The sequence below is a fragment of the Mus caroli genome, chromosome 12 (assembly GCF_900094665.2).
Source record: "Mus caroli chromosome 12, CAROLI_EIJ_v1.1, whole genome shotgun sequence".
Taxonomy (NCBI): domain Eukaryota; kingdom Metazoa; phylum Chordata; class Mammalia; order Rodentia; family Muridae; genus Mus; species Mus caroli.
The window spans coordinates 59,896,155-59,908,259 of NC_034581.1; the positions used below are offsets into that span (position 1 = coordinate 59,896,155).

Here is a 12,105-nt window from a genome sequence, read left to right on the forward strand (position 1 = left end):
AAAAAAAAAAAAAAAGTAACATTAATTAAATAGTACTATGCACATGCATTTATTTCGTTTTTTGTTTGTTTGTTTGTTTTTTCGAGACAGGGTTTCTCTGTATAGCCCCGGCTGTCCTGGAACTCACTCTGTAGACAAGACTGGCCTCAAACTCAGAAATCCACCTTCCTCTGCCTCCCGAGTGCTGGGATTGAAGGCATGTGCCACCACGCCCGGTTTAAATTTTAAAGCTACATGGAATTTATTGTGTCTTCTTAGGATCTATATAATTTCCTGACAGGTCATTTCAGATGAGACAAGATATAAACTGGACATGGTAGCTTATGCCTGTGATCCCAGCACTTGGGACAAGGCAGGAGAATTGCCATGACATAAACATGAAGTCTGGGCCAACTGAGGCTACAGGGTGGTTCTTTCCACCCTGGTGGATCCTTGAATAACAAGGTCCAGGTGGGCAAAGGGGGCAGACAGAAGCCCTGTGAGTATACCTATGAAGAATGACCACACGGGGTCTGGCTAAAAGGATAGAACTTTACTTTGGGTGATTCAAGGCTTATAAAGTTTTGGGAACTGAGGGTAGGAACATCCAGGATGAGCAAAGGTCATTGGCTGAGGAATTAGGGTACTGAAATGCCTCATTACCATGGGAAAGCATTTCAGGAATCTTAGGTGCTAACTAAACAGGTTTTTATCAGGAGAAAGGGAGTTGATCTTGTAATCTAAGGCTTCTCAGGTAGAGGTGGGTATTGCTTCTGACAAGGTGAGAGGAGAAGCCCTGACAGTCCATATTGAGCCAAGCTTAGAGGTGGACTTTGACCTTAATTAGCAGAGTTTCCCCACAAGACCCTAATTACAAAAGGACAAAATACATAGAGGAGTAAGAGGATGACATAAACAGGTAGTGGTAGGACTTGGTCTGACACTTGTGGTAGCTGAGTCAGAGACTACATGCTTAGGACACACAGGCTCTGACTTTCACCCAAGAACCATAATTATAAAAACAAACAAACAAACAAAACCTGCTGTGCCTGTTTTGCATGCCTTTAATTTCAGATCTAGGAAGGTACCACTAGAAGTAGGAAGTTAAAAGGCCTGCATAGGCTATGTAGTAAGTTTGAAGGCAGCTTCCCAATCAACAAAAACAAAAGATAGGACTGAAGTAATGCAGAAACAAAGACAAGATAATAGAATTAAATCAAACTTACCAATAATTGCCATCAACATAAATAGGAAAAACTTATTATTTGAATTTTAGTGGTGGGACTGGAAAGATGGCTCAGTTGTTGATAATTTGTCTTGTAAGCATGTGGACCTCAGTCTCTAGCACCTGTGTAAATTCCAGACCCAGGAATGTGCACCTGTAATGCCAGTGTTGGTAAGACAGAGGGTGATTCCTCTGTTTAATACAGTCTGTTGCTGTCAGAGTACTTCAGCCTAGTCCAAAAATAAAGTGGAGAGCAGTTAAGGACCACAGCTGACATAAACTGTTCTCCACATGCATATGCATGGACTAAATACATAAAGAGATGCAATCAGATGACTTTTTCCTCTGAAATGCTGCTTTATGTGTGTGTGTGTGTGTCAGGGTGGGGGCAGTGCTGTTAATGGGTGGGATGTAGCTCCATGGTAGATAATTTGCTTAAGGAAAGACTGTAAACATGGGAAAGGTACAATAGACATATGCTCAAAGAATAAATACATTGATATGGAAATATGTCCACCAAAATTAAAATGAGAACAAAGATTCACTAGAAATATTCTTTTTATATATGTATTTAACATAAATGCATATATATGTTTATATATATATATATATATATACAATTTTAGAAAATTACAAGAAGAAAATAACTACCAATGTAGTAGAAAATTTCAGAAGGATAAGAAAGCTTTGTATTTGAAGATATGAAGTGTTTTTCTCAAAATTAATTAGCTTTTTTCCTGGCACCATACAAAACCAGAAATGCTATTTGGGGGATCTAAATGTGGAAGAGGAAAAGCCTTTGAACTCTGAGATGATGGATGTGTGTATGTAAATAACATACTGTCTTTGTTTTATTACAGTATATTCTAGCATTAATTTTGGCAGTAAGACACAGCAAACATTTGGTAGTCAATCAGAACGAACTTCTTCATACTCTGGTTCAAATGCAAGTCCAGGATCCTTTATCCTTCCATCCTATCCTCTCTCATCACCTCGAACTAGTCCAAAGCACACATCTCCTCTTTCTGTATCACCAAAGAAGTCTCAAGATAATTCCATTAGTTTCTCAAACTCTTGGCCTCTTAAGAGCTTCGAAGGACTGTCAAAGCCAAGTCCACAGAAAAAGCTTGCCAACCAGAAATCATCTGACCCTACAGGTGAGAACGATGGCGAAGATCAGTGCTTTATTAAGTTTATTTATGTTTGAACTAATGCTTTGAAGTTAATATATAACACTATTAAATTTTAAAACCTAGCTAATTATGTTTTTCCTCTGGCCTGCAAATATTTAGAAAAGTACATAATAATATACTTAATAGAGCAAAGAAACAGTAAAAAATTGCTTTGAAATGGCCATTTCTTTACTTATATTGCCACTTTAAGATACTTTTTTACAACTGGGAAAGAGAGCTAGAGAGATGGCTCAGTGGTTAAGAGCACTGACTGCTCTTCTAGAGCTCCTGAGTTCAATATTCAGCAACCACATGGTGGCTCACAACCATCTGTAATGGGATCTGATGCTCTCTTCTGGTGTGTCTGAAGATAGTGACAATGTACTCACATACATAAAATAAATAAATAAATAAATCTTTTTTTAAAAGTTTAAAAAAAAAGACCTGGGAAAGAGACAGTTCTTTATAGTGTAAAGGAACGTGTTGCAAGGGCCTACTAGCAAGTCTTTAGCATTGAAAATATAAAAATCCTTCATATTTTGCTATGATACCTTTTCATGTGCTTGACATTCATTGAAAATGTTTATTATTTGCTTTAAAAAAGATTGTAACAAATTTTCTCTTGTTACTAAAATATTCTCTGTTAATATCTTAAACCTTGCTGAGCATGGTGACACATGCCTTAATTCCAGCATTTGGAAGGTAGAGGCAGGCAGATCTCTATGAGTTTCAGGCCAGCCTGGTCTACAAAGTAAGTCCAGAACAGCTAGGCTTCTGCTACACAGAGAAACCCTGTCTTGAAAACACATAAACAAACCAATTAATAATAATAATAATATCTTACACCCTAGTCATGACATTAGCATATAAATTTATTCAGACAAATCCAGTTTAAAGGATTTAAAGGCATTCCCTATATCCTACATGCTTTTCTATCCTCAGCCTCTGAGGTAAGATTTACTGCTTTTGAGTTACTCACAAACCTAGAGTTCACTTTATAACTATAAGGTTTTCTACTCAGCCTGTTATATCACAATATTCTCTTCACACTGACCCTTCATACCTTTCTATTAATTTGTTTGTTTTCCTTATGAGATCAAATATCATATTAAAAATTAGGATTTTGGTCTGTTGGTATAACATAGTAGTAGAGCTCTTGCTCTTAGTATATATGAAGTGTTGAGTTTGATCCCTAAAAATCTTAAGTGTGTGTGTGTGTGTGTGTGTGTGTGTGCGTGTGTTAGTTTGTTCTTCCCAGTTTCCAATGCTGCTTAACATATACCAGCCACTGAAATACTGTTTGTATAATGAAATGAGACCAAATGTGTCAACTTTCTGGCTTATTTTGGACTTTATCATTAACAAATATTAGTTATGATAACTCCAAATGTAGCTTAATATATAGTATTTTATATAATATGAAGGATTTCATGTACTTATTTTTTTGTTGAATAGTGATACTTTCATTTCATCGTATTTTATATAATAGTCTCTAATATAAGGTAACATACTCTTTAATTTAAAATTACTATATTCTAAATACTTATGACTCAAATACACTTCCTATGAAAATATGAGAAAATAAAATATATATGTTTTTAATGCAGGAGAAAATTTTCAAGAAAAAACTACTGCAGTTCAACTTACACCTGCCTTGGTGAGATCACCTTCTTCCCGAAGAGGCCTAAATGGGACAAAACCTGTTCCTCCCATACCAAGGGGGATAAGCCTTTTGCCTGATAAAGCTGACTTAAGCACAATGGGACACATGAAGAAACAGCCTGATGATATTTGGAAAAGTGAAAAAGATAATCTTACAATTGATCTTTCAGAATTGAATTTCAGAGATAAAGATTTGGATCAGGAAGAGGTGAGAACTAAATATCATTTTTAAGTCATTAAAAAACCCTTTCATATTTTGTAATATAGACAGCTCATAAGAGGAAGCATGGTACTTTTCAATACCATAAGTTTTTCTTCTTTATGAAAATAATTTCTGTTGGGGGCTGGGAATATAACTCACTTGTAGCTCACTTTAGAATTTCCATACGTTGATCCATTACTTTGACGTGGAGCCCTTGCAGATTTCATGTAAATGTCCCATTCTGTGACGGGGCTTGCTCCTCGTTACTCTCTCTAGAATGTGGAAGGAGCTGTAGTAGCTGATGAACTTCTTTTACTTATAGTCTGTGACTTCATGGTTAATAATAGTGGAACAGTGTCTTCACAGCACTTCAAAGCCTTGTAGGTTGTTTATTAACCCAAGCAATGGAATCCTATTTTTCTTTTGTGCGTATAACATCATCTATCTTGTTTGTACTAGATGGAGAGTTGGCTAATTAATGAAGTTCAAAAATCTAAGGCCAGATCATATATATGTGTGTGTGTGTGTGTGTGTGTGTGTGTATAAGAATTGATCCCATGAGTTGTTTCTTTTTCTTTTTCCTAGATGCAGAGCTCTCTTAGGTCTCTTCGAAATAGTGCAGCTAAGAAAAGAGCCAAACTCAGTGGCAGCAGCAGCACCTCTGATGTTGACAGTCCCGACTCTGCCATGAAGCTTGAGCTAACCATTGACTCCCCATCCCGAGCTTCCTCTCCAAACATCAGCTCTTACAGTGAAAGTGGAGTGTATAGCCAAGAATCGTTGACCTCTTCTCTTTCTACAACGCCCCAGGGGAAGAGAATAATGTACTTTATTTTCTGACATGTTGATATTCACCTATAATTTGTAATCTAGACTGCTAACATTCTATCTAGAAAAGAAGTAAAGCCATTTAATTTTTAGTTCTTAAAATGTTTAAAAATGCTGAATGTGGTGGCATATGCCTTTAATCCTAGTACTGGGGAGGCAGAGGCAAACAGATCTCTGTGCGCTTGAGTTATCCTGGTCTATATAACAAGCTCCAGGCTCGCTAGGGCTATATAGACCACATTTCAGACAAAACAAACAGTTTAAAAGCTTTAAACAGTTTAATACCTTTAAAACACAATGTGGAGTTTTACCAGCGGCACCTTACTTACCTGTAGTGGAGTAGGGATAGAAAGAGAGTGTGACCTTGTATCAAATGCTTTAGTTGCTTCCCTAAGATTTATTCTAACATTCTTTATCCCTTAGCTCTTTTCTGGATCATTTGCTTTTTTGCCAGTTGACTTTTATAGGTCAGCACAAGTTCACTCTAGTTATGGGTAGGCCCAGCTGTTGCCCCAGTATTTTTTAAATGATATTTTCATTATCTTACAAAGTTTGGAATTCCATGCTTGTAGATCATTTAGCCCAGTGAGGATTTGATCTGCCTACATTAACAACTCTGAGATTCAGGTCCTGGCTACCTTATACCTGCTTTCCCAGAAAACCTCTTCTCTGAAAAAGTGACCTCACCTTGGATTCTGGGAATTTCTGTGACTTCATAGTATCAGAATACTTCATTTGAGATAATTCTCCCTTTATTTAGGACTGGGCTGAAAGTCAATAGTAGAAATGCCATGATGTGGGTAGATAGATGTATATTTAAATAGTTTTTCTAAGTGGTGGCATAATTTTATACTCCTATCGGTAATGTGGAAGTTATGACTGTTGCTCATTCTTGCTAAAATTTGATGTCTTTTGTTTTCTTTTGGCTTTATTTGTTAATATACAGCTATCACAAGTAAATTTATCAAATTTAAAATTATCTTCAATTTGATATACCTCTCTCAAGTAGAAGTAGAGACTGCCTAAATATCAGCAATAATAGAATTTAGAAGAATTTTTATGTTTCATTTTAGAAATTTGTCTTATCCTATGGTTTTCTCTTTCACATTTTAACTTAAATCATAACTTATACTCAGAAACCTTTTATTCCTGAAAATTCCTTCACTGTTCCTACTTAGATAGAATATTGGGATATATTTACATAGTGGATCTAGCATGCTAACAAAGTAACAACTTACAATGAGCATTAAACATGTAATTTTTAGATCTTTTTGACTTAATGTCCTTCATTGATCCTGTAAAAAGATGAAATTTTGTGTTGTATCTCCTACAGTTGCAAAATAATGTTAAAAATTTCAAACCAATTGGGAAGAGAAATTCATTTTATATTTGCAACATTTAGAATTATGTCCCAGTTATTTTCTTCAAGTATTGAGCTCTTATAGATGAAATTGACCTCGTTACCTTTAAAGAACTTCTGATTTCTACACTTTGAGTTTCACAGCTGTGGAATACATTCATTTGGGGGAATGTGGATGATCCTGGGAATAGACAGAGCCTTACATCTGCTAGACAACAAGCATGGAATCCTGACTCCCTCTGCAGCCCTTTTATGTATTGGGGATGTTTTGTTTTGTTTTGTTTTTGTTTGTTTGAATGGTTTTACCAAGCTGTCTAGGCTGCAATGTAGTCTAGGATGGCTTTCCTCTTGGAATTCTCCTGCCTCAGCTTCCTGAGTATAGAATAATTATTCTTAAACAACTTGTGTCTTGCCTCAAGAGTCATGAGCAAAGAACATCACTATCTCCTGAGACAAGTCATCTCTCAGTGAGGTGAAAGAGAAACAGTGCTGAAAACCATACTTTTAGAATGAAGATTTTTCTTTCATCCAACTAAAATATACTTAATATGATTTTACATTTCTAGTAGTCTAGAGAAATGACTCTTTCAAAAGCTTCAAAACAAACCATCGAGATGACTCTTAGAATCAAGGTGTTTAACACCAAGCCTAATGACCCAATTTTGAGACCCAGGACCCACATGGAGGAAGGAAAGAAACAGTTTTTGACCACCACATGCACACTGTTGCACACATGCACTCACACATATACACATACATTTGTGGACACAAAATAAATATTAAAATTTTTTACTAAATTTGATTTCTTAATCGGACCAATGGAAAATATACATGGTAACTAGTTAGTAAATGGTGTTGCTTTGTGAAATGTCTGTCACTCATTGTATTATAACATTTACTAGGTTTCTTTGCATTCCAGATTTAGTATTATTTAATGATGAAGGTTTGCTTTCTTGTTAAAGCAAGGCATGGGGGCCTTTATAATATATAAATGGTAGAGCAGAGAAAATTTTTTAGAAAATGGTATTTGCAAAACTCAGTTTCTGTTATTGTTTGTAATACAGTCCAGTCTCTTATTTCTCTCTACATAATGGCAGATTACATGTGTATAGTAATTTAGAAGATAATTTAGATAATTTAATTCCTTTATGGTTCAGGCAGTCAAAAGTACTTAGCATAGCCATATACAAGTTTAATCTCATCGCTTGAGAAACAGAAGCAAATGGATCTCTATGAGTCTTAATAGTGAATTGAAGGGCAGCCAAGACTACATAGTGAGACTTAGTCTCAAAGTCAAAACAAAATGACCCCACACAAACAACAAATATGCTTAGCCATATTTTTTTCATTCTTGTTTTCATGTTTACCTAGAATGCTAATAAGTTAAGGGAAAGAATATACAATAAGTGATATGAGTGTTGCACAGTTCTGAATTGTAAATGTTTATTGAAATTACTTTGTTTCATTAGGTCAGACATATTTCCAACATTTGGATCAAAACCTTGTTCAACAAGACTTTCTTCTGCAAAGAAAACCTCCCATGCTGCTGAACAGAGTCCCAGTGCAGGTATTCTGTGTTTTGTGAATATGCTTTATAAGGAATATGACTGTTGCTACACAGAGAAACCCTGTCTCGAAAAACAAAACAACAACAACAAAAGAATATGATTGTTTTGTAATACAAAAAAAAGATAGCAAATGCATCTTAGATTTAGTTTTTTGTACTTAACAATTTGTAACTAATCATAACTCATTTAAAAACCATGCTAATGAGAATAACATGGCTTTGACTGGGAAAAAAATATTTCCTTGACTCAGTCATTGGTGTTGATATGCCAGATTCCTCCATTCGATCTTTTGTTTAGTCGGTATGCATTGAGACCAGACTGTCAGCATTTCAAGAGCTCCCTTTGTAATTCTAATATGTAACAGTTTGAGAACACCAAGGTTCAATAAATATATTCATCTAGTTACTTCTAGCTGATACTAGTTAACTATTATTTCTTAACATGTACATGAACTAATAATAATAAATTTATTTGTATGCCTGTGTTAGAGTTTTCTGACCCAGAGATTATCACTTCTCAGGAAATATTTCTCAGGAAATACATTTAGAAATTAGTAATCATTTTGAAAAATGATTATATTTTATATTATATAAAATATATATTTATTTACACTATAGTCTGTTAAAAGTTGAACCTGGATATGACTTTTCTTGATGATTAGTAAAACTATATTGAATCATGGTTAAATTACACCAAACTGGGCTATATTTTTATATGACTTCAATGTAAAAACTCCTAACATTCTAAATTTACATTATATTTACCCATATATGAGTATTTATAAGATAATTAACTTTCTGTTTTTAGTTGCATCATTTTTAATCCCATCACCACAGCTTGCTTTCACAGTTCCTTATTTCTTACCTGGTTAGCCTGCTCAACTGCACAGTTTCAGTCTGTTTCACTCATAATCCATTTCCCATTGTAAACTGACTATATTGGCCATTTTCCAACGATCTGGCTCCTGCTGACCTTTCCTAGTTCATTTTATCATTTTTCTTTCTTTTTATCAGCTCACTCGACTCAGTGATTTAGATCAGTTAGACTCGGAGCACATTCAGTTCACTTTCTATCCTTCAGCATTTGCTCAGACTCGTTGTGGATGAGATGTATACGCATCCCGCCCACTGGCTCCGGTGCTGTCTCTATCACAGACAGGATTGATAATTAACCTTTTTTGGATACTATTATATGTTTTATAATGTTTTGTTGCAGATAAGATTTTTGCATATGTGTTTGGTCTCTTGTGTGGCCGTTTACATTTGAGGCAAGTCCTCTTCCACTGAGCCACACACTCATTTATGCTACTGCAATTATATTTTTTCTTTGAATCTCAAATTCTTTTTAGTATTATTATTTTCAAGTAGTCTCTATGTAATGCTGGCTAGAACTGGCAGTACCTCTCACTTAGCCTCCTGAATGCTGAGGTTACAAGCATGTGCCACTGAGTCCAGAGAACTCTCAGATTTTTGGTTTCCAGTGATTGTTTTCCTCAGTTATCTGCCAAGTGCCTATCCTAATCTTGAATACTTGACGTAAATGAGTGCTTGGCTTTCTAGCTTGCAAAAGCTAATATTCAACACTGAGATATAGACTCAACATACAGAATCATTATTTACTAGCTTTAGTGTATTAAAGACCACCCCTATAATTCCAAATTAATGTATAGTAATAGTTACACCATGTACAAATTACACTTTGAAACTTTGTTTCTCAATCTGATAATAAAGAGCTGGAGAAGAGTAATGGAGCCTTAAGCACATAAAAAGTACCTGACAGGCTCCCACTAGTATATATCACTACAGGGAGAGACATGAAGACAGTCTTAAACGAATTCTTTAATCCTTTTCAATTCTGAGCATCCTAACATTATTTATAATTCTAAATACATTTGTACAGGGTTGAAGAGGCAGCTGATTCCTAGATTGAATCTAGCTGTAACAGGAACTCTACATTTACTTTAGGATTGGAAAAAATAACTGACTTAAAGCCTGGATTTGAGCTCCTTTCTGCTGCTACTTTTGTGAACTTAGGCAGAATTTATATCAATCAGCGATTGGTTATAATCATACCTACCTCTATGTATAATAAATTGTATTTTCCAAAATTAATAAATATTTGATAATTTCCATACATATTTAATCTTTGCATGGGAATAGATTCTGAGGCCACATCTTATACCTAGTGAACTCCTGTTTATGATAAGAAATCAGTACTCGGGGCTGGAGAGATGGCTCAGAGGTTAAGAGCACTGACTGCTCTTCCAGAGGTCCTGAGTTCAAATCCCAGTAACCACATGGTGGCTTGCAACCATCTGTAATGGGATCTGATGCACTCTTCTGGTATGTGTCTGAAGACAGCTACAGTGTACTCACATACATTAAATAAATAAATAAGTAAATAAATAAATCTTAAAAAAAAAAAAGAAAAGAAAAGAAATCAGTACTCTTATCAAATCTTGGGGATTCCTAGTGACAAACTTAAGAACAACTGTTATTACTGGGTTTACTGTAAGATATCCTTGATAAATTTAACAGTCTGTCAAACTATTAAATAGCTAATGTTTAGAATCATTTTCATTTGAGTTTGCTTTGTTAGTGATTGAGTTTGTTTGTAAGTGACTCCTACAAAAGTACTTTTGTTTATTGTAAAACATGAAAAAAATACTGATCAGAATAGGCATTGTGTGAAGTTAAATCCAAAAGTGGTATAAAGATGATAAAGACAGCATGCCTTTACTGCAGTGTTTCCAGGGACTGTTTCCTTGTATGTTTTATCTTTTACTGTAAATAATACTGAATTTCCTAAATGACTTTTCCAATACCTTCAGTGCCAAACATTAGTAGAAACATTTCTACCGAAATCCAGTATATTCTACTAATGTCTAATAGCTAGATTAACTATTAAAACTAAGAATTTAAAAATTCAGTTCCTTCTGGAAGTCCATTATCATTTAAAATGAGGTTTTTGTTTTAGTTTTTTGAAAGAAGTCTCATGTAGCCAGGTGGTCTTGACTTGCTGTGTGGCCTTGAACATCTGATCCTGCTGGCTTTACCTCACAAGTTCTGGGATAACTGACATGTGCTGCTATTGCTATGCCTGTCTTATGTGGTACTGGAGATCTAATCTAGGGCCATGTTAGTGTAAGCAGTTTTTTGTAAACTTAGCTGAAACCTTTTATTTCCTGTTCTTCCTAGCTCAGCTTTCAACAGCCAGCACTTTTCCAGTTATTTTGTTTTCATTAAAGTATTATATTTCTTACAATTTATTTTTACTTTATATGTACCGGTGTTTTACCTGTATGTAGGTCTGTGTGAATACATCAGATCCCCTGGAACTAGAGTTATAAACAATTGTCAGCTGCCATGTGGTTGCTGGGAATTGAACCTGCATATTTTAGAAGACCATTAAGTGCTCTTAACTGTTGAGCCATCTCTTCAGCCCCAAGTATTGCATTATCTTAAAATGAAGTATATTATTGCTTACTGTTTTATATTGGAGTTATGTATTAAAATCGGCAGGGATGCAAAATTACTGAATAGGAATTTTTATTTAGTAAGTATTTTGTAGTTCCAGAAGTGGTAGAGTATAGATGATTTAAACAGGAAAATGGCTAACAAGTAGTACATTTTTTGCTACTTGTTAAAGGGTCATAAACAATACTAGTACATTTTAGAGATATAATATTGTTTGAGTATTTGCACTATGCTAGGCAGTATATTAAGTTCTTTATGTGTATTTGCCCTCACACCCCAATCCCAGGGAGAGGGGATATATAAAACAAGGCCTCATTGTATAGACCAGGCTAGCCGTAAGCTTTTTGTATATAGCCCATACTGGCCTCAAATTCACAGTGTTTCTCCTGTTTCAGCATCCCAGGCTTTAGAGCTTTTAAGCACATGCCACTATGTCTAGCATTCAGTTTCCTGCATTTAACTCATGTGACAGTTCTGGGAAAGTTTTTACTCTCCTTCTCATTTTACACACATTAAATGGCTTAGCGGGATCTCTCAGCAGTTAAGCTGCAGGGCAGAAATCTAGTCTGCTAAGCATGATTCCAGGCACAGAGTTCTTTTTTTTTTTTTTTTTTTTTTTTTTTTTTGGTTTTT

General features: G+C 35.2%; 1 protein-coding gene across 4 annotated transcripts in view; it reads left to right on the top strand.

Moving 5' to 3' along the window:
- Window positions 1-12,105, top strand: part of Togaram1 (TOG array regulator of axonemal microtubules 1) — a 59,928-nt gene that overhangs the window by 12,909 nt on the left and 34,914 nt on the right. For all 4 annotated transcript variants that reach the window (XM_021179077.2, XM_021179079.1, XM_029484612.1 and 1 more), the window contains 4 exons: window positions 2,065-2,361; window positions 3,984-4,246; window positions 4,826-5,064; window positions 7,898-7,995. In XM_021179077.2, coding sequence (XP_021034736.1) covers window positions 2,065-2,361; window positions 3,984-4,246; window positions 4,826-5,064; window positions 7,898-7,995 — 897 coding nt within the window. The remainder of the gene's footprint in view (window positions 1-2,064; window positions 2,362-3,983; window positions 4,247-4,825; window positions 5,065-7,897; window positions 7,996-12,105) is intronic.